Raw genomic sequence first — 19979 nt, 5'->3', positions numbered from 1 at the left:
TCTATTCATTCATTCATTCATTCATTCATTCATTCATATATTCTTCATTCAACTGCCATCTGCTGAGGTCTACTAGGTGTCAGGCCCTGGAAGGCCCTGGAAATAAATAGGAAGCACCGCAACCCCTCTTCTCCAGAAACTGCAATCTCAGAACAGGGACAGTATAAATCTGTGATTCCAATCAACTACTAAACATGCTAGAATTGGAGGATGCAAAGGGTGCTCTGAAAACACTGAGGAAGTTCATCTAGCCCATGTGAAGAGTGGAGTGGGCATTAAGGAAGACTTCCTGCAGGAGATGCCTCTTAAACCGAGCTTTGAAGAAAGAACAGGAATGATCCAGGGAGTGTATATCAGGAACAGCGTGCTCCAGGGTTAGAGCTGTATTTGTGAAGACTAGGAGAGAGCAAAGTTCTAGGAATTTAGTCTGGCTGGTCTGTAGAGTTGCAGGAGTGTGAAGTGGCGATAAATGTAGTGAAAGAAGTAGGCAGAATCTGCAGCTTGAAGGGCCTTTGTGTGCCTTGTGGAGGAGTTGGGATTTTAAATTTAAAACCATGGGGAACATCTGAGGAATCTGATCAAAGGAGTGACATTTAGTTTTCTATATCCACTATCTCTTTTAATCTTCTGGATGCCCTATGAAATAGGTATTGCTGTTAAGCACATTTTGTAGATGAGAACTCTGAAGCTCAAGATGAAATTCTTTATCAAACCCAAGCCTTTGGACCAAGCCAAGTGTTCTTTTTACAGTATTCCTGGTCTCCCAAACTCGAAACAGGTCTCCTCCCAGGTCTTCGCTGCTCTGGGGTTTTATTCCAAGGATCCTGCTCTGCCGCAAAGGGACTCACACATTACTCCTATGCCCTCCTGCCCTCCAGGTTTTTGCCTGGGCATGATTATCTGCAACAGACTTCACCCAGTTATTCTTCATGCTACAAAATCCTGCTCCTTCTACCTCCACTATCCTGTCTCAGTCTGTATATTTAGGGAAAACAGCAGGTACATTTTACATATCAGCTTTAGCAGAATGTATCTGCAAAGATCTTGGTACTGGGTCTGTTTGCCCCTGATCTATCATTCGTCAAGTCCTCACATGGGGAGCTGATCCCTGCAGATTGCATTTCAGTTTCAGAGATTCCTTCAGGCGGTAGCTTCCAACTGAAATCAGCCAATGGGTGTCCTGGTGGGACATTAGATGATAGAAAAAGAGAGGAGCAAGGGGTATTTCTTCCTATCCCTCTCTTCCGTGGTGGTGGTAGTGGAGGATGTCTCAGGCAGCTGCTGTTTCCTCCAGAGCTCCAGTTTCCATGACTTACCCTGGCTCCTGGGCTCCAGAAACCCCACTCCTCCGTTTATTTCTCCAGCCTATGGCTGGTAGAGTCTTCTAGCTATTGTTTAAAAAAGGAAAGAAAGAAAGGAAGGAAGGGAGGGAGGGAGAGAGGAAGGAAGGAATAACAGGCCCAAACAGTCACTTCTGCTAAGCCATGTCACCAAACCAAACTTAATAACTAACCTAATTGCAGTTTCAGCCTCTCCCAGGAGTGGAATTTTAAACCAATACATTTGAAATTTCCTGATCCATGCTAGTGAAGTAATCTGCCTGATAAGGCCCCCTGCCTTTCCCTAAGGGAAGATGTCTATGCCTGAAATAATCCACTCTTAATTTAGGTCCACCCTCTTTCTTCCTATAAAAAGGTTTGTACAATTCATCGGAGTGCTCTCCTGGTGATTCATGAATTGCTTAATAAAACCAATTAGATCTTCAAAATTAACTCAATTAAATTTTATTCTTTAACTCTATTGATAATTTCTGAGTTGCCTCCGTTCCGTTTGACTTCCCAACCCTTCCACCGCCAGGGTAGGGCCTTGTAGGACCCTTTAAGGACTGTGAGTGAACTTAAAGTGAGAAGGAAAGCCATTAGAGGGAGCCACTTAGAAGTCCTGCAGGAACTGGCCTGGTTTTTACCAGGATTACTCTGGCTGCTATCTTGAGAATAGACTGTAGAGGGCAAAAGAGGAAGGAGGGAAAAAGGTCATTGCTCCCATCAGAGTAAAAATCAGATAATGATCTTTTGCCTCTTTTGAAATTCTGTGGAACTCACAGTTATACCACAAATTTCAACGCTTGCCTCCCTAATTAGAGGCCAATTTATTCTCTAGTTGCGTTGCATCGTCCATCTCTGAACCCCTCAGTGCCTCTAATAGTACCTGAAATAATGGGCGCTAAAAGAAGGGGGGGACCTTGTTTTTAATGAATGAATAAATTTTTTAAATGGCACAACTTGTCTCTCTCACTTGTCTGTAAACTCCTGAAGCTCAAAAACCTTATCTAGGCCTTTCTTATGTCTCCCAAGTGTTCATTGAGTGTTTGTTGAACGAATGACAGCCTGCTCTGTGCCAGGTGCTACAGGCAGTAGTAGCCATCATCATCACCCTCCCACCCCCACCCGCCTCAGAGGCGTCCCTGGAGCCCTGCTCCTCCAGCCTTCCTAGAGAGCAAGGCTTCTGCGAAGATTACCCTGAGGTTCCACTTTGGCAGAGGAATGCTCCTTGTAGGTGACCAGTCTACCCTGTCCTCTGGACAGTGGCAGGCACTTCCTGTTTGGGGTGGAAAGGAACCAGACAATTTCCTGTTAGCAGGTCTTTTGAGCACAGCAGCAGATGCCGATTAGGTCCTGGCCCAGCCTTTCAGGTCAGATGCCTGGCAGTTAGATAGCCTTTATGTGGAAAGGAAGTGGGGCACAGCGCCAAACTGACCAGGCTTTTATTGTGCTCCTTGCAAGTCCCCTGGGTCCTGGTGTGAGTAAAAAACAAACCAGAAGAGGCTGACGCCCAGCAAATCGTGATGAGGGTTAGGGGAGCCAAAGAGCACTGCCTGGCAAGGAGGTGCTCATGTAATTGTCCTAGGGCGGGCTTGTGTATGTTGTCTGGATGTGAGCACACTCAAATGTGAACCTGTGTAAAGAATACATGTGTGTATGCTTGTGTCTGTGCACCCACTATCTAGCACTTGATAAAATTTAACACTTAATAATTGTCAAGCTTGCTCCCCACAGCAAATTGGAGCACTAAAAAAGGCAGGAGTTACTGTTGTCCCATTTTAAAATGGCAGAAACTCAGTGGTTAGTTGACTTGCAACTTTTAAGAGAATGCGGGGAAAAAAATCAAGATTCAAACCCAGGTCTGTCTTGCTGCAATGTTTTTTTGCTTTTTCTACTTCCATATGAGCCTATGCATATATGCATATGTACAAGGGGGTAAATAGGGAGATACACTTGTGAATGTGACCCAGACTGATGAGCCCGCATCCGTATGTGCTAGAGAGAAGAAATTTCTCTTCTAGAGGCAGAAGCAATTGTTAGAAAGTCAGGGCTTCTGGATTGAATCACAGCTAAAAATGCACAGAGGTTATGGTGAATAATGAATACAAATGATCATACCTAAAGTTCTCACAACTTTGTGGAAAGCCTCCTTTCAGCTCTTCCAAGCTAATCTCATATCCTCTTTATTCCTCTTCTCATTCTTATTATTGTGGTTTTTGGAGGTTGATCATTCTATTAGTGCCTTTCTCCAGACTCCAGAATTCCTTCTGATAAAATCTGCTTTGTGTTATGCACACTTCCTGGGAAGGAGGAAAGGGCAGAGACAAAGCTGATTGTTCCTCATATTATGAAAAGAGAAACTGAGGCCCAGAGGGGCCTTGTCCAGGTGGACACATCCTGCTTGATTCAAGGGGTCCTGGCCAGCTGTTGCCTTCTGTCAGAGAAGAAGGAATGACCCAGGCAGCTGCCAGCTAGGGCAGGCAACATGCCCAAGCCCTGGCATGAGTTCCACAGAAGTCCTGTCCACTCTTGAATGGCTGGGATGCAATGTGGATCTGAACCAAGTCTAATGCAGGAGGGAAAAGAAGCAGCTCTCTTTGAAGAGGAGGTGTGGAGAGGACTGCCAGCCCAGCTGCGTCAGGAACCTGCCCAGTCAAGATAGAGAGGGAAGTAGAAAGCCAGACCCTTGGAAAACCTAGTGCTTTCTTCCTCTTGAACATTGGTATCTAGTATTTAGTGATTAAGTGGATCTGGAGTAAGGCTCTGGAATCTGAATTTTAATATGTACCTCCACATTAAATTTGACTTGAGGTGAGAAAGTATAGTGTTTAAGGGCCTAAGATCTGGACTTACACTCCAGGTTTGAACCCTGGCTCCATTACTAGATTTGTGACTTTGGACAAGTAATATCTTTCTGTGCCTCAGTTTCCTCGTCTTTATGATGCAATAAGAATACTTATAATAGTAGCTTTCTCATAAGGAAGCTGCAAAGATTCAATGACATAATTTATGTATAACACATATATGGCACATGTTAATTTCTCAACAAGTATTTACCATTATTACGGTTCTAATATCTTATTCCCATCCCTACCAGAGGAAGGAATAATGGTATTGAATTAATATAGCAATTTGTCAACACAGTATTGTTTTACATGTGGATGATCTTTGGACTGAGCTTTGAGAATCCCTTCTCCAAAGTCATTCTCCTCCCATCGCTCTTCTGATAGCCTGGCTGTGGACTGAGCTTCTTCCAATAAACTACCCAGCCTTTCTCATCTTCCTTTCCTCCTTGATCCCTCTCTCACATAGCAAGCTGCCTTCCTTCTTCACCCCATTGAAAGCTATTTGGCTCAGGATGTATCCTGGAAAATAGAAACAAGCAGCAAGCCAGTTGTGGAGCTGTATAGGCACCTGTGTTCCTGAGAAGATCACAGAATTTGGTGCTCTGAGATTTATGACTAAGCTTCAGAAGAAGAAAGGAACTGAAGCTTCTGTTACCCAGGTTCTAATCATGGAAACATGCTGTCTTCCTGAGAAACAAAGACATCCTATGCAAAGCATAGTTGAAGTTCAATGGTGAGTGTGTAGGTGAAGGAAGCTCTGTTCTGCACAAATTCTTGCAGGCACTTCCAAGTCTGAATGGCATCTCCAAGTGACCATAAGCAGAGGTGGAGTGGGGAGAGGTAAGGATGAGATGAAATAATTTAAGGACTCAAAAGAAGAGCAAAGGAAATCAACTTTCAAACAGCAATGGTACTAGTTTTTGAGGTCCAGGCACCAGGGCTCGCCTGGGATGCAGAGAAAGGCAGGGTCAGCTCTCTGGGTGGTTGAGCCTGTCACTCAGCCCTCCAGAGAATTACTGCTTCCTGCCTTCCCCTCTCCTTCCAATGTAGCTGAAATGGAGAATCCTTGGGGTGTGCTGGAGGAAGGAATGGAGAAACACTTCCTGAGGTAAAAATTGACAACTCTGGGTTTGACTCCAGCTTGGTCCACAGTGTCCCTACCAACTGGTACTCAGAATTCTCTGCCCCAAAGCAGTTATATTTGGCCTATCAAAATCCAACTTTTAGTCAAAGGCACTGTATACCATGTCATACTTGCAACCTTCTGACATCCTCCCAAACACACACACACACACACACACACACACGGTTGCCTGATTAAATAGAGGATACCAAGTTAAACTTGAATTTCAGATTAATGATGAATAATTTTTTAGTATAGACATGTCCCAAGTATTGCATTGGCACATACTTATTCTAAAAAATTACTCATTGTTAATCTGATACTCAAATTTAACTAGACATCCCTTTTTTTTTTTTTGACAACTTGTATTTTTATTTGCTAAATCGAGCAACACTACCCCCTCCCCTTCAGCATCTCCCTCTTCCAGGCTTTCCACAAGACTTTGCTTGAACCTTTAGCTGTGTCACAGTCTGTTCTGTCCTTTGCTGAGAACCTTCTTTCCAGAATGTCCAAATAGTCTGAAAGCTCTCAAAGGGTAAGGCGCAGGCCTTGTCCACAATCTCTGGGGCTTCGTTCTGGACAAGGAGGGATGTGCCATTGAAAGACACCTTTTTCTTTTTAGCTGCCAGAGGAGCGTCTGTTTCTAATTGGTTCGCTCAGGATGAATGACCCCCTTCCATTGGTTGGTTGGGAGGTGGGTGGGGCCTACTGCAATTACTTCACCCACAAGGAACACCTCTTTCCAAGAAGGCTGGCTAATCAAAGAAGGGTCTTTTAAAATTCCTCCACCAGAACGGCCCCTTTTTCTAAACAACACAAAAGCATTGTGTGCTACTAAACCTTCTGAGGCCCTAAGCCTTAGGATAAAAACACCGCATTACATCTGCTTAGCACTTTATATATTCGAAATTACTTTTACAGTACATCAACTCTTCTAATCCACACAACCTCCAGAGGAGGGTATCACTGTGCCATTTTTATTTTACAGATTAGCAAATTGAGACTAATAGAGAGACAACAACCTGCTGGCAGTTACTAAGGCAGATAATGAAAACAGTTTACTTTTGCTCAGTGCGAGTTTAGCTAAGGCTTTCACGTAAATCCTTCCCCCACACCTTTACTACGACTGCGTGGGATACATAAAGCCAGGCACTTTACATTCGTTTTCTCTTTTAATCTACGAGCAACACTAGGAACTAAATATCATTTGCTCTCATTTTATTGATGAGGAAACTGACGCTCAAAGTAGTTAAATCCTTTGCCAAAGGTCACAAAGCTTGCAGGCTTCCATTTATTAAATGCGTACTTCATAGCTTTGTGCAGTGGCAATATCATAGCCAATGAGGTTTATCCGAGGCATGATTATTGCTAATTAAATGTGTACTTCATAATGCCAAGCACGGTGCTGAGTCTCTTACAGGCATTATTCTCTCATTAAATGCTCCTTACAATGACTTGATGTTGGTATTCTTATTATCCCCAGTTACTGATGAGAAAAATCGGTTCAGAGAGGGTGAGTGACTTCTCCCAAGACCACACAGCCAGCAGGTAGTTGAGGCAGGATTCACAAGAAGCAGATCTGAAACTTAAACTCAATTCTTCTGACCACAGCCCGAAACTCTTTCTCTCACACCCAGAGTCTCTCTCCCTACTTGCCTGCTTGAACGATCAATGACCCTCAGGCCAAGACCGCTCTTATAGAAGTCTTAGGTAGCCACAACCGTCAGGAGAAGACCCTTCTTCTCTCCCCTGCCCCCTGCCTTCCCCCGCCACCCCGACAGATCCGACTCAATTGGAGGTGGCAGGCGAGAGAACGGGTCCTCAGGCACGCGGAGAGGCGGTGCGGCTTGCGGAAGAGGCTCCAGGACTTCTGCGCGTTCCAGAGTGGGGTGGGTGGGGCCGCAGTGCCCGGCTCCCGCCCCCTCCTCCCTCCCTTCCTCCCTTGCCTACTAGGTTTCCAGGCCGGCAATCCACTGAGCAGGCACAGCCGGAGCTGCACGACCTCGGACCAGCTCCCGGCGAAGCGCGGCAGAGAAACCTCCCAGAGCGCGAAGCCCCGGCACTGGCAAACTCCTGGAACCTACTCACCTCGCGCCGAGCTGGAGCATCCGCGGAGCCCCGGGCACTGCGGACCGCGGGGCAGTTTTCCCCGCGCACCTCAGCTCCCCACCTCCCCGCGCTCCGCCGCAGGGGCTGCGGCGAGATGGCCGCGCGTGTTGGCCTCCTGCTGCGCGCCCTGCCACTGCTGCTTTGGGGCGGCCTGGACGCCCAGTTCGCGGAGCGCGTAAGCCGGGAGCTACGCAGGGAGGCGGAGGTAAGGGGTGTGTGCGGGGCGGAGAGGGTCCGCGTGCTCGAGACCGGCCAGAACTTTGCCTTCAGGCTACCCAGCCGTTCTCATCTGAGCTGACAATCTGCCTTACCCTCCCCCTGTCCTCTGCAACCTTCACACTTGCACACAAAGGACCTGGGGCAGCATTCTCCCCACTTGGCAGGTCTGGGACCACACAGGCACATTGATTTGCATCGATTTTCCGGGACAAGGGCAAGAGGGAGAGACAAGATGGGACAGACAGGCAAAAGTTGAGAGAGATAGGGAGTCCTTGCATCCCAGTTTGGCATGGAGCCACTGTTCCTCACCTCTTAGGCTGGGGAAACTTGGCAGTTCATTCATCAGATGCCCGGAGCCCTCCACGAGTGTCAGACACTGTAGAGGCCCCCAGACTGGTGCGGTGGAGAGGGTTCTGTTGACGGGGCTGGAATACCAGTAACAGAACTGGCTTCCTGGGTGGGTGCTGCCTCTGGGGCTGACCAACTTGGGCAAGTCAGTGCCCAAGCTCAGAACAAGTTACCTCAACTGTAAAATGGGTGAGAGTGGTATACTACTCTCAAAAGAGTTTCTTCTAAGGAGCTTTAAACAGTGCTTCTGGACTGAACTTGAGAATAGGGGGTGGGGAGGTGGAAGTGAACCTTAAAGATTTCCCATTTCATTTTCCTCCTTTGGAGTCAACTGCTTGCTATAGGTTGCAGCTTTTTGCGAGGTAGTAGGGGTGGACTTGGGCATCTATTTTCTGGATTAAGGTGATCGTAATAATATACCAGTATCATTTCTTTCTTCCCCAAAGATGGATCTCTGTATTCTTAGCTCTTCTTAGGAGTAGGACTGGGGTCTCCACTATTTTAAGGAAAAGAGATGTGAATAAATTCTAAATTACTGAGCCTGGCACTCTGCCCTAAGACTCTTCCCCCTGCCCCTTAAGAGCATCATTTCTGCTCTAAAACTGCCAGTTGAGAGCTTCTCAGTATCCTCCCACTTGCCTTCTTTGGAAGAGACAAGCTGAATTTGAGAAGCCTGCAGAATGAGGAGGGCCCTCTGAATCTCCCTTCCTTCCATCAATCAGCCAGTTCCTACTACCGCTCTGGAATATCTGAGAAGGGCCCTGCTTCAACAAGGAGGTCCTCTCTCAAACTCCCTCACCACCTCCCCTTCCAAGCACTGGTCTTTTGCTCTGCGCTCTTTACTTTTGCAATTTCAAGAATCACTTTGTTTCTCTGAACTTAGAATCTTACAACATCAAGTGCAGAGTCCTTGTGGGCCCAGGAAAAAGCTTCAGTCTGCCAAGCCAAGTCTTGTTAAAAAGTCCCACTCCACCTCCCCCCAAGTACAGGTCCCAGGCAACCCTTGGCCAGAAAACAGAGACAATATCTCTGCCACCCCTGCCTGCGGTGGCCCAAGATGAAGAGAATTTCATCTTGGGGTGTACTTGAGAAATGTAATATTTAGCAGATTAAGTCTCTTTCAGTGTATTTAACATAAATAGGGGAGGAGGATTTTTAACTCTGAGGATGAGAAACATTCTAAAAGCATAAAAACTCTGGAAATGTGTTATAGGTGTGTATGTGTCCCTATATGTCTATGTACATAGGTATGCATTTATGTGCAAATTTGTCTGTCAGTATATATATATGTATTTCTGTATATGGTCAATTGCGTGGGTTTCAGTGTATAAAAGGGGTTAATAATAACTATTTCACAAGATTATTGTGTGGTCTCATTAAGATCAGCACAGTGCCAAGGAAAAAGAAAGAAGTCTATAAAAGAAAGTTGCTCTCAGTATCGTTGTTAGTATTTTTATCATTATTTTAGAGAACGGAGCTGCAGATTAAAGTCCTGGCTTGGTGACTAGCTCTCCTAAAACAATAACACAAGGCAAAATATGTAAGGCAACTATTTTCAGCATTGGACAACAGGCGGCACAGGGCTATAATTCCTGAGATGGTGTTGCAGTTACTTTGGCTACATTACAAATTGCCCTGAAACTTGGTGAAGTAAAACAACCATCTATTACATTCATAGGTATTGTGGAGCACATCAGGGCAGCTTGTGTCTGCTCTGCAATGTCTGGGGATGGAATCATCTGAAGGCTGTTTACTCACCTATCTGGTAGTTGATGTTGGCTGTCAGCTGGGGGCCTCAGTTCTCCACGTGGGTCTATCCACATGGTCTCTTCTCTCCATGTGGGCCAGTTTGGGCTGCCTCAAAACATGGTGGCTGGGTCTCAAGGATGAGTGGAGTGGAATGTGGGAGAGAGAGAGAGAGAAAGAGAGAGAGAAGTTGTGTCCTCTTTATTACCTAGACTAGGAAGTTGCATAGCATCACCTCTGCTGTATTCTGTTGGCTGAAACAGTTGCACGCCCCAGATCACGGGGAGGGAATATTGTGAGAAAAATATGGGAATAGGAGCTACTGTGTGGTCATTTAGGGAACCACAGCCATCCGTATAAGAAAACCGCACAAAGTGAGCCCCAAGATCACTCCAGCTTTTTGCTTGGGTGTAATTCCCTGATTGCAGTGCAGGGAGCTAGACCCCAGCAAAGCACAGCAGTCCTGCTGAGCTCACGGGCAAAGGTCAGAGTTCAGGACATAGAAGAAAAGAAATAATAAAAACAAGATGTATGACCTTCAGCTAGTCCCTTCACTTCTCCAGGCTGCAGTTTCCCCTGTAAAATAAGTTAAATTTCTTAAATGACTTTTAATATTCTCTCTAGCGCTAACATTCTTGGGCTTTGGTGTGTTTGTATGCCTATGCCTTTGTGTGTCTGCTTGCGTGTCTATGTCTGTCTGTCTGGATGTGTCTGTGTTCCCATGTCTCTGTGTGTATCCCTGTACCCTGTGTGCATGTGTCCCCTGTGTGAACACAAAGTAATAAAGTTGAGGGCTTTCCAGAGTGGGCTTTGCCTGGGAGGAGACTGCTTACAAAGCTGCATTATGAACAAGTTCATTGTTGCCCACTTAGGAAAACTAGGGCTGCTCACAACTCTGGTGAGTAGGAAGGGCCTCTACTGCTGAGTTGCAATATTGAGAGTTAATGAATGACATAATCACCCTGGCCCCTCTCCTATTCACAGCCAGGCCCTACCCTGTTCTTGGGCGACACAGACTATCCCAAGGGATCCATCTGTGATGCTTTGCCCAGACCTTCTTTAGAACAACCAGGCAGTATGTCTAGGACCTCCCTTCCACTGTTCTCCTGCTCAGCTATCCTGATGTGCTGTACAACAAGGAGCCGGGGAGTTTGCTTCTCCAGGGAGACACTGGAGCTTCTGTAAAACATCCACCCCCAATGCTGTGTCTGTTTCTCATACCCCAGAGCCATTCATTTGACTTTTTGTGAGTCAGAAACTCAAAAGCCCGGGTGTGGAAACCGTTCCCAAGAGCTCAGCTTAGTGACTCATGAGTACAAGATGAATAGAAGTGCAGAAGAGGCTCTGAAGGGTCCCAAAGGACCGTAAGTTGGTGGAAAAGTAGTTGGCAAGCCAGCTTGAAAATCAAGAAATCTAGTGAATCTGGGTGGTAAAAGCAGAAATAAAAAAGAGACAGGTAGTTAATTCTCCCTAAACCCAGCCTTGGTTAGGGCATTATTTTGCACCTTAAACTTAGCCTCACAAGCCACGTGAACACGATGGATCCTGACAGCATGGTTATTGGATAGTAGAAAAAGCACAAGATGGGGTCTGGATGGCGGCTGGCCAGCTAACATTTTCCAACTTTTTTAAAGATGGAAAATGAAGGAGGGAGCAGGGATTACAGTAAGAGGTATTTAGGTTACACCCAGACAGAACTTTGTGAATATGAGACTAGGGACAAGGGAAAGGAGGAGTAGAGAAAAGGAGTCAGAGAGAGAGAAGGTCAAACCTATACCCAAAATAATGGAAAGAAGCTGAGCTGGTCCCACTGCCCTGAGGCCTTCAGTAGACCTCAAGGGTCTGAGAGCAAAAGCAAAGCATCCTGAAAGCAGATGTTTGTCTTTGTGAAGGAACATGCTTCAGTCTTGGTGAATACCTGTGGCTTGTCAGAAATCTGGTTTGAGGTGTGATGAGAGGTCTGAGCCCGGCCTCTATTGAAAGCTGAATCTGCCACCTGAACAGCTTCTTCCCTCTGCTCTGCCCCTAGACCTGCTTATAAAGGAGACAGAAGGAATCCAGTTAGAAAGACCCCCAGTTTTGCCTTTTTCTTATGTGAGGGCCATCTCCCACTGGAGAGAGCAGCTCGGGCCCCCTGCTATCTCAGTCTTAAAGCCTCTGAGTCACTCATCTAAATGTGAAACAAAACATCCTGGATAGGTGTCAGCATAGGTGTCAGAGTATTCAGACTCAAGTATGCTTCTGTCACTCACTGAGACTCCTTACCAAGGTACTACACTCCCCTGAGACTTATTTTCTTCATCTTGAAAATGCCTATGTTCTTGCCAGATCATTGTGAAACTCAAAGAAGGCTTAATCCCCTTAAACGCTCTACAATAGTCAAAGGCTCACTGTGCTCCTGACTACCAGAAAACGTTTTTATTTATAGGACACGCGAGGAAGAACGCCAACTATCATCCCTTGCATCTCGACTTGGCTTATAATGTAAAAGATGTATTGGGTGATAAACAGTCACATAGAGTCACGACGGAAGACTAAAATCATAAGGAAAAAATATGACATGGAATAAATCATAGGTAAAGCAACATGGTTTCTGTGTAAGCTTGCCATTTTGCAATTTTTAAATTCCTGGTTTCATTTTTGCTGCTGCAATTCTTTGATATAGAGTATGTCTGTCACAGCCACTCTGTGGACATGAGACTGGGAGCTGTCCCTCCTAGACTTCCAGCAAGAAAGCTTTGTGACTACAGAGGGGAAAATAATGTTTTTAATGGGACAATTATCATAAAGCGTTCCCAAATCATCTTCCTAATGGATTTTCACAATTCTCCAATAAGAAACATAAGCAGTATTCTTACCCCCATTTTATACTTTAGGGCACAGAGAGGTGAAATAACTTTGTTATAGTTCACACAGATAATCAGTAGTAGACGCAAGGCTGTAATAATAGACAGACCTGGAATATAACTTAGCTCTAATCCAACCTCCTCGTTTTATGGAAGAGGCCCAGAGAGGCACAGGACTTGCTTAAGGAAACATAACTAGCAGCAGCACCGGGAATAAAACTCAAGATACTCCGTCCAGTGCTCTTGCCCTGCCAGACCAGTGACTCAGAGTTCCTGACTCAGGCCTGGATTCATTTTGCTACACCTTATTGCTAGTCTTGCCCTGCTCAGAAATGGCCAGAATTTCCCCTTCCCTCAGGCATTAAATGGGCTGGGCTCTACACACCCTCCCATGACAAGTCAGGACAGATGCAAGAATAGAACCCCCAGAGTTCCGATTCCATTCAGCTTTCTGGGTCCTGGGAAGAACTGTTTTCATTTTACCCAGGCACCACAGCCATTCCTAGGGCTTTTCAGAGGCGACTCCCCAGGAAAATGGCCCCAGCCCTGACCAAGTAGGTGAGGCAGGTTGGCATCAGCTTTTAGGCCCAGGCATGGTGAATCACCGAAGGGGCACAGCCCTCCCACTTCCTCTCCACTCAGCTCAAGCCCTGAGCTCCCCAGGAGAGAAAATGGGTGGAGAACAGGGAACAGAAACCTGGTATTTGAATTGCAAAGCAGAGGGGAGGAGCCTGTGTACTACCTCCGCGAAGGAGGAACAGGTGACCAGCAGTGGAGCTCAGAGAGTCCCTGAGAGAACACAGGCCCCCAGGAAAACTGCAGTTAGGGACAAGCTGGGATGAGAATGAGAGCTCCACCTCCCAGTCCTGGGATCCCTTTGCCACACTGCCCCCTACCCCACACCCCAGCTCTGATATAGACAGGGTTTTTTTTCTCACTTTTGCAGGGGAAAACTGAGGCACAGCAAGTGGACTCACAGAAGAAGGTTAGGGAGAGCTCCAGGAGCAGAGGGTGTCCCAAGCCTGCCTCCTCCTCACCAGGCACATGGGTCTGCCCACTCAACAGAACTTTGGAGCACTCAACACTGATGATATCAAGGGGAACTTACTTTGTATTAAAAAAAAAAGTTAATATAGATATATTAAACATAAAATAAGTATAGGGGAGTTCTTAAGTCCTTATAAGCCCCATGATAACACTTCAGTGCTTTTATGGAAATATACAATGTCAGATTCTTAACATTTATTTTTCTCATTCTTTTGGTGTCTCTTGGCTGGTGTCCTGGATGTGTGCTCACTGCCTCCTGGGAATCCAGCTATGCCTTGCAACCAACAAGGTCCTAGAGACAAGTCAGGAGAAAGGCTCAAGACTTCTCCTCTGATGGAACCCTAAAAAAGATCTCCACCCTCATCCTACCCTGCACAACTACCTTGTCTTCCAAAGCACCAGGCACAGGCCCAGCCAGGAAACAGGAGACGCCGCTAGTCAATTTCCCCTCCCTCTTCCCCCTCTGTCCAAGGCTTCATCGTTCCAGAACTGGAGCCAACAACCTGATAAGGTCTGGGTGGGTTTGTGGGGAGAAGCACAGGGAGTGCCAGCCTGTTGGCCTGTGACCCCATCTCTCCCAAATCACTTACTTAGCAAAACTACTTCTAAAGAGACATTAATTCCCTGACTGCCCTTAAAAAGCCACTCTCTCCATCCTCACCAGGGGAAAGGGAGGAGGCTAGGCAAAGAGCCAGGCACCTGGCTGGGGTGAGGCAATTCTGGGAGAGAGCACCTGAACTGAGAACAGAAGTGTAACTGCCTGTTCAAAGCAGTTCCCGTCTTACAGATGGGTTGCGTTCCAAAAGTCTGTTGTTAATTTTCCCTCTAAGATTAATCAACTAGATCAACTGTTTATTGAGCATTTACTATATGCCAGGCACTATGCTAGATGTGCATAGCTTTATTTAATCCTTCGGAGAATTCTGTGGAATTACTCTTGTTCTCACATTATGGATGAGAAAATGGAGGCTCAGAGAGGTTAAGTAATTTGTCCCCGGCCACCCAGCAGAGTCAGGGTTGGGAACAGATTCTGAATTCCAAGCCCAGTGGCTATTCCATGATGCCACACTATGCTGAGCAGCAAATAATCTTTCAGATAAAGCCACTAGAACTCCTTTAATCCATTATGCATCCCAAAATAGTGTACACGAGAAAAGGGAAAAAAGAAAACAATAGTGCTGAAATTCTAATAAATTATTGCAGAAAAACAATAAAACGAACTTGGAAAGTTCTATTGTCCTAGCATAATGGTTCCTTATGGTAAGTGGCTTTATTGAGAAGAGGACATGGAGGTCATTAAAGATGGATGCAGTGAAATCCACCAAGAGGAAGCTGGATACTTGCAAAGGCTCAGGGGCTTGCAGATCCTGGCTCAGTGGCTTGGAAATCCTGGCTCAGTGTCTAGTTTCAGTCCCATTTTGTGCCTTTTTCTTGAGGCAGCAGCTATGATTGGAGTTGATTGGAGTTAAGAAATACAGAAAAGTGACTAAGAGAAGAAGTAAGACAGAAAATTATTTATGTTTAGGCAACACAGCAAGGAGTGGTAAAAATTAAGAGATGATGTGTGTCTGTATGAGAATAAGCAGCTGAGGTGACATTTTAAAGAAGCGATTCATGGGGCTTAATCAGTGAGAAGGGCAAACAGCTAGCCTACAAGTACATTGTTTCCCCCTCAGGGTAGGACTGGTGACAGGTAAGGACAATGAGTCACACACTTCTCTCCACTGTCTTTCAAGAACTCAGTTCTTGAGAGAGCAGCTTCCAGGTATATGAGGGCAGGCAGTGAGTAAAAGGCACTTGGATGGTGGGACCTTCTCCTTATATTGATTTTCCTAGGAGGTCTCATCCAGGTCCACAGCTTCACATCATCTATCTACAATGCTAAGAGAGTCCAGCTTCTCCCCTGAGCTCCGAGATCATACAGCTAGTGCCACTTGGCATCATCGAGTTAATCCCCTCTTCTCCACCCCCGCAACCCCAGCTGTTTCTCCCTCAGACGTCCTCGTACAGTAAATGGCATTACCTTCCAAGGCAAAAATTTAGGAGCCATCCTGGATTCCTCCCTTTCTTTCATTCCCCACAATTAATCCATCATAAAGATGAAAATAAAACTCACATTTCTTACGCTGGCTGACAGTCCACCTCTCTCTTTGACGTCATTGCGTGCCCTGCTGCTTCACATTCACTGCTCCGGCCTTCCTTCTGTTCCTTACATACACAACGTCATTCCTAGCTCAGGGCTTTTGCATTTGCTGCTCCCTCTGCTTGAAACTCCCTTTCCCACCTCGTTGCAACGTCCCACCTAGTTATTTCTCATTCTTTAGAACTCAGATCAAACATCAGCTCTTCAGAGGGTCCTTGCCTGACCTTTTGACGTAAACTTTCTTTCTAAATTATTCTTAATCACGTCACCCGGTTTCTTTATTACACCAAAACGCTCTCCTTTATCTGTTATCTGTGCTTTTATTGTCCGTCTCTATCCGTATCAGCACCTTAAGGGACATCTCGTTGACCGCTGTACCTGGCAAAGTACGTAGTACATTGCATGAATTAACAAACGCATGAATGAAAGGAGAAAGTTGCAGGATTCTGATTCAAAAAGTACTTCTCTAGAGAGTTAAGTGTTTATATAAATCATAGGGTTGAGGGCAAGTGCATTTGTTGTTCTTGAGCCTTAAATACATCTGCATCTGGGGAGAGGAGAATTGTTCAGGAAGAAGCCAGAATTAGATAAGTAATTTTCAGTCCATGCATCCCAGAGCCTGCAGGTGATCAGCTCAACTCCCCATCAAAATGGGAAACTTCCTAGAGAGGTGAATTGTATCAGGAGCAGAGTTGAGGTATATGAATAGTGCATATCTACATAATGCATATTATAATAGCTACTCTGTATGGAGCCCCCACTAGGTGGCGGGCACTTTGCTAAGTACTTTATATTCACTATTGTGTTTCTCACACGTACATACACATACACATAAAAAAAATCCCTGTAAAGCAGGTTTTGTTTCTAATCCTATATTACAGATGAGAAACCAGTGGTTTAGAGAAGTAGCTTGCTAACTGGGATTTAAACACAAGCCAGCCTGACTCCAGAGCCCATAACTCTCCTGCCCAGCATGGCCTGCCAGCTTCCTGACAATGCCATGAGATCCGCAGGGTAGGGACTGCTTGGCTAGTTTTAGAAGTAAGGGAGCTAGGGTTCAGAAATATTGAGTGACTTGCCCAGCTAGTCATCTCTATGGATTTGCCTAACACTGAGTTTACGTCCTTCTGACTTTGATCTCAAGACTTTCTGCCGTATAGCTCATAGACCCTGTTGGGACAAGGGGTGAGACCAGCATGACATATATGCCATGGAGACCAATGTGGGGGAAGGATGCCACACAATAGGAACAGCTGACCTCTCTCTCTCCCCCAGGCATTCCTGGAGAAGTATGGCTATCTCAGTGAACAAGTCTCCAAAGCTCCCACATCCATGCAATTCAGCGATGCCATCAGGTAGGGCGAGGGATAGAGGGGACTTGTGAGTGATGGGGTATAAGCTTAGATTGCCTCCTCCCTCCTGCTAGAAGGCTGGCCTCCCACGTGTTTCCAGAGGGTCATGCTCCATTGCTCCCTTCCGCCCCAGTCCCAGCCTCCTGCTGTCTCCAGGGCAGTTCCCTGCCCTCACTCCTACCACTCACCCTCCTTTTGTGGTCCTTTATCTCAATTCCTCCTGACAGGGAGTTCCAGTGGGTATCCCAGCTGCCTGTCAGTGGTGTGCTGGACCCCGCCACCCTTCGCCAGATGACACGGCCTCGCTGCGGGGTTGCAGATACTGACAGTCAGGCTGCCTGGACCGAGAGGGTCAGTACCCTGTTTGCTGGTCGGAGGGCCAAAATGAGGCGTAAGAAACGTTTTACAAAACAAGGTGAGCACTGTGAAAATCTAGCTAGGCTGCATTCTTCACCATCCTGAAGCCCCATGGCCAGAAAAACTGCTTGGCCTAAGGCAGGGGAGGGGAGAGCAGTAGACAAATAGAACCTCTCCAACTTCAGGGCCATGTTGGCGAAAACGGACGTTTAAATCATAATTATACCTATGCTGATGAATTTTCATTGTACAAGTATTTTTCAGAGCAAACCTCATCAAGCCCACTTAATTCTTTGATCAGTTTGCTATACAGGGCAGTCAAATTATTGCCAACATTTTTCCTGTATATATTACTGCAGTTATTTTCATTAGAATTGATTCTTTTTCATAAGAATTATTCAACAAAGATATAATTCATCAATCAGTTTTATTTTGTCCATGGCACATTTTTAACAGCTTTATTGAAGTATAATTCACATACCATACAATTTACCCATTTAAAGTGTACAATCCAGTGGCTTTTAGTATATTCACAGAATTGTGCAACCTTCACCACAATCGAATTCCAGAACATCTTCCTCACTTCACAAAGAAACCCCATGCCTATTAGCAGTCACTCCCCATTTCTCCTTCCCCCCAGCTCCTGGCCACCATTAAACTCCTTTCTGTCTCCATGGATTTGCCTATTCTGAACATTTTATCATTTTATACTCTACAGATCCTACTGTTGTGGTTTTCCTTCTGTAGTTTTGGGGGGTTTTTTCCCCTTTCTCCCCCCTCCTCTTCCTCCTTGTTTGACCAAATCCAACCTTCCAGGGTCAAATGTTACAGATCTAAGATTTATAAAGATATTTATTCTTCTGTCAATTCTTCATCATTTACAAGTTTTGCTCTGTGTAATTTTATTTAAAAAAATTTTTTGTGTGATTTTAACATCTTGATTTTTTTAGTAAGTCTAATTTTCTCTGATCAATTTTTTTCAGTTTTCAAGATTTCTAACAAGATGGGGTTGTTTAGTCAGGTTTTCTTCTATAATTAATTTTACTGTGAGCACTTTGGGCTGTTGCCTCTTTGAATTTGCATTAACTGCTTTTACCAACAATATTCATTGTGAACAAGACAGAAGGCACATAATTTGTTTTTATTTCTTAGCTAATTCAAAAGGAAATTGCGGATATTTCCCCTCAGCTGTTAGAGGATGGCTTTTTCCAGGTGTTTGCCAGTCCAGTCCACCCACTCCATCCCCAGTACTGACTGCTGTGTTTCTGGGCAGCAGAGGAGAAGGACAAGATAGAAGGGAAGAGCAGCGTGAGCAAAGAGACCCTGGTAGAGCAGGAAGAGCAGTGTTCCCGGAGCTGGGGCTCTAGGTTCATCAGCTGTGTGACCTGAGCTGTCACTTTGCTCTGTTTCCTCATCTGAGACACAGGCCCCTTCAGGTTGCAGAAGAGAGATGGACCCTGTTTACCAAGGGGAAAGGCTTATGAGAATACAGTGGGAAATGGGGCAGCCCCAGACACAGACTCAGCAGGGGCACTTCCAGACTGGAGATGGTCTCATGGAGAATTGGGATGATACTTCCTGGACGTTCAGGATGTGACCTGAGCACTCGGGATGCTTTCTTCTGGGAGCATCTCATCTTTTCATGCCCAAAGGAAAACTCCGATGGAGTCTGTCACTGTCCAATTCGGAGCATCTCTTTTGGAAAGAGAGTTGGGCTAAGGTACCTCCCAGGCAAGTGGCCTCGCCCCCACCAGCAGAGCCCCATTTCACTGTCTGGCACTGACCCCTGGGCCAGACAGCAGTGGCCAGATTAGACAGAGAATTTCCCTCTTGGTCACAACATGACCCACGGCAGCTTCACTTCCTTCACCTCCTGGGTGGGAAGACATAACCTAGAAAGAAGCTGTGGGCTTGGCAGGCACTGAGCACTTCCTATGCCTTAGGAAAGAAAATGTAATGATAACAGTTAACAAACTGGACATTTATGATGTGCCAAGAATGGTTCTAAGTGGATTAACTCATTTAATCCCATAACGACCCTATGAGATAGGGTCATACCTTTATACCATTATAATCCTTGTTTACAGATGGGCAAACTTATGAACAAAGAGCTTAGGCAACTTTCCCAGGCAGGGCCACATAGCCAGAGTATAGCCAAACCTTCTTGTCGTTGGGAGGATTAAGTGAGATTCCAGATGTGGGAAACCCCAGAATATGGGTAGGTGCTTAAAAAATGATGTGGATTCCTAGGCCAGTGACTTTTCACTATGTGGGTGAATGCTATTCTGATGAAGCTGGGCTCTAGGGTACGGCTGCCAGATAAAATACAGGACTCCTGTTAAATTTTAATTTCAGATAAACAACAAATAATTGTTTTGTTTTTATATACTTATAGTAAAAAAATTATTTGTTGTTTACCTGAAATTCAAATGTAACCAGGCATTCTGTATTCTAATTTGCTAAATCTGGCAACCTCATTCCAAGTGTCTTCTCCCCTCTGTGCATGCAGGGCTGATTTTTC

General features: G+C 45.6%; 1 protein-coding gene and 1 pseudogene across 9 annotated transcripts in view; both read left to right on the top strand.

The window, feature by feature from the left end:
- The first annotated feature begins 6602 nt into the window (after nucleotides 1-6602).
- On the top strand, nucleotides 6603-6733 carry LOC111731283 (annotated as a pseudogene).
- A 432-nt stretch (nucleotides 6734-7165) lies between these two features.
- Nucleotides 7166-19979, top strand: part of MMP28 (matrix metallopeptidase 28) — a 36966-nt gene continuing 24152 nt past the window's right edge. For 2 of the 9 annotated variants that reach the window (XM_023522838.1, XM_011379356.2), the window contains exons 1-3: nucleotides 7167-7605; nucleotides 17025-17104; nucleotides 17329-17516. In XM_023522838.1, coding sequence (XP_023378606.1) covers nucleotides 7495-7605; nucleotides 17025-17104; nucleotides 17329-17516 — 379 coding nt within the window. In that variant the 5' untranslated portion in view covers nucleotides 7167-7494. Of the gene's footprint in view, nucleotides 7606-17024; nucleotides 17105-17328; nucleotides 17517-18441; nucleotides 19966-19979 lie in introns of those variants that run through there. The other 7 variants (XM_011379355.2, XM_023522836.1, XM_023522835.1 and 4 more) reach the window with 7 other exon arrangements.

This window comes from Pteropus vampyrus, unplaced genomic scaffold (genome assembly GCF_000151845.1).
Source record: "Pteropus vampyrus isolate Shadow unplaced genomic scaffold, Pvam_2.0 Scaffold358, whole genome shotgun sequence".
NCBI lineage: Eukaryota > Metazoa > Chordata > Mammalia > Chiroptera > Pteropodidae > Pteropus > Pteropus vampyrus.
Note: the sequence above shows the minus strand (reverse complement) of the source record. Positions and strands in the feature narration are given on the sequence as shown.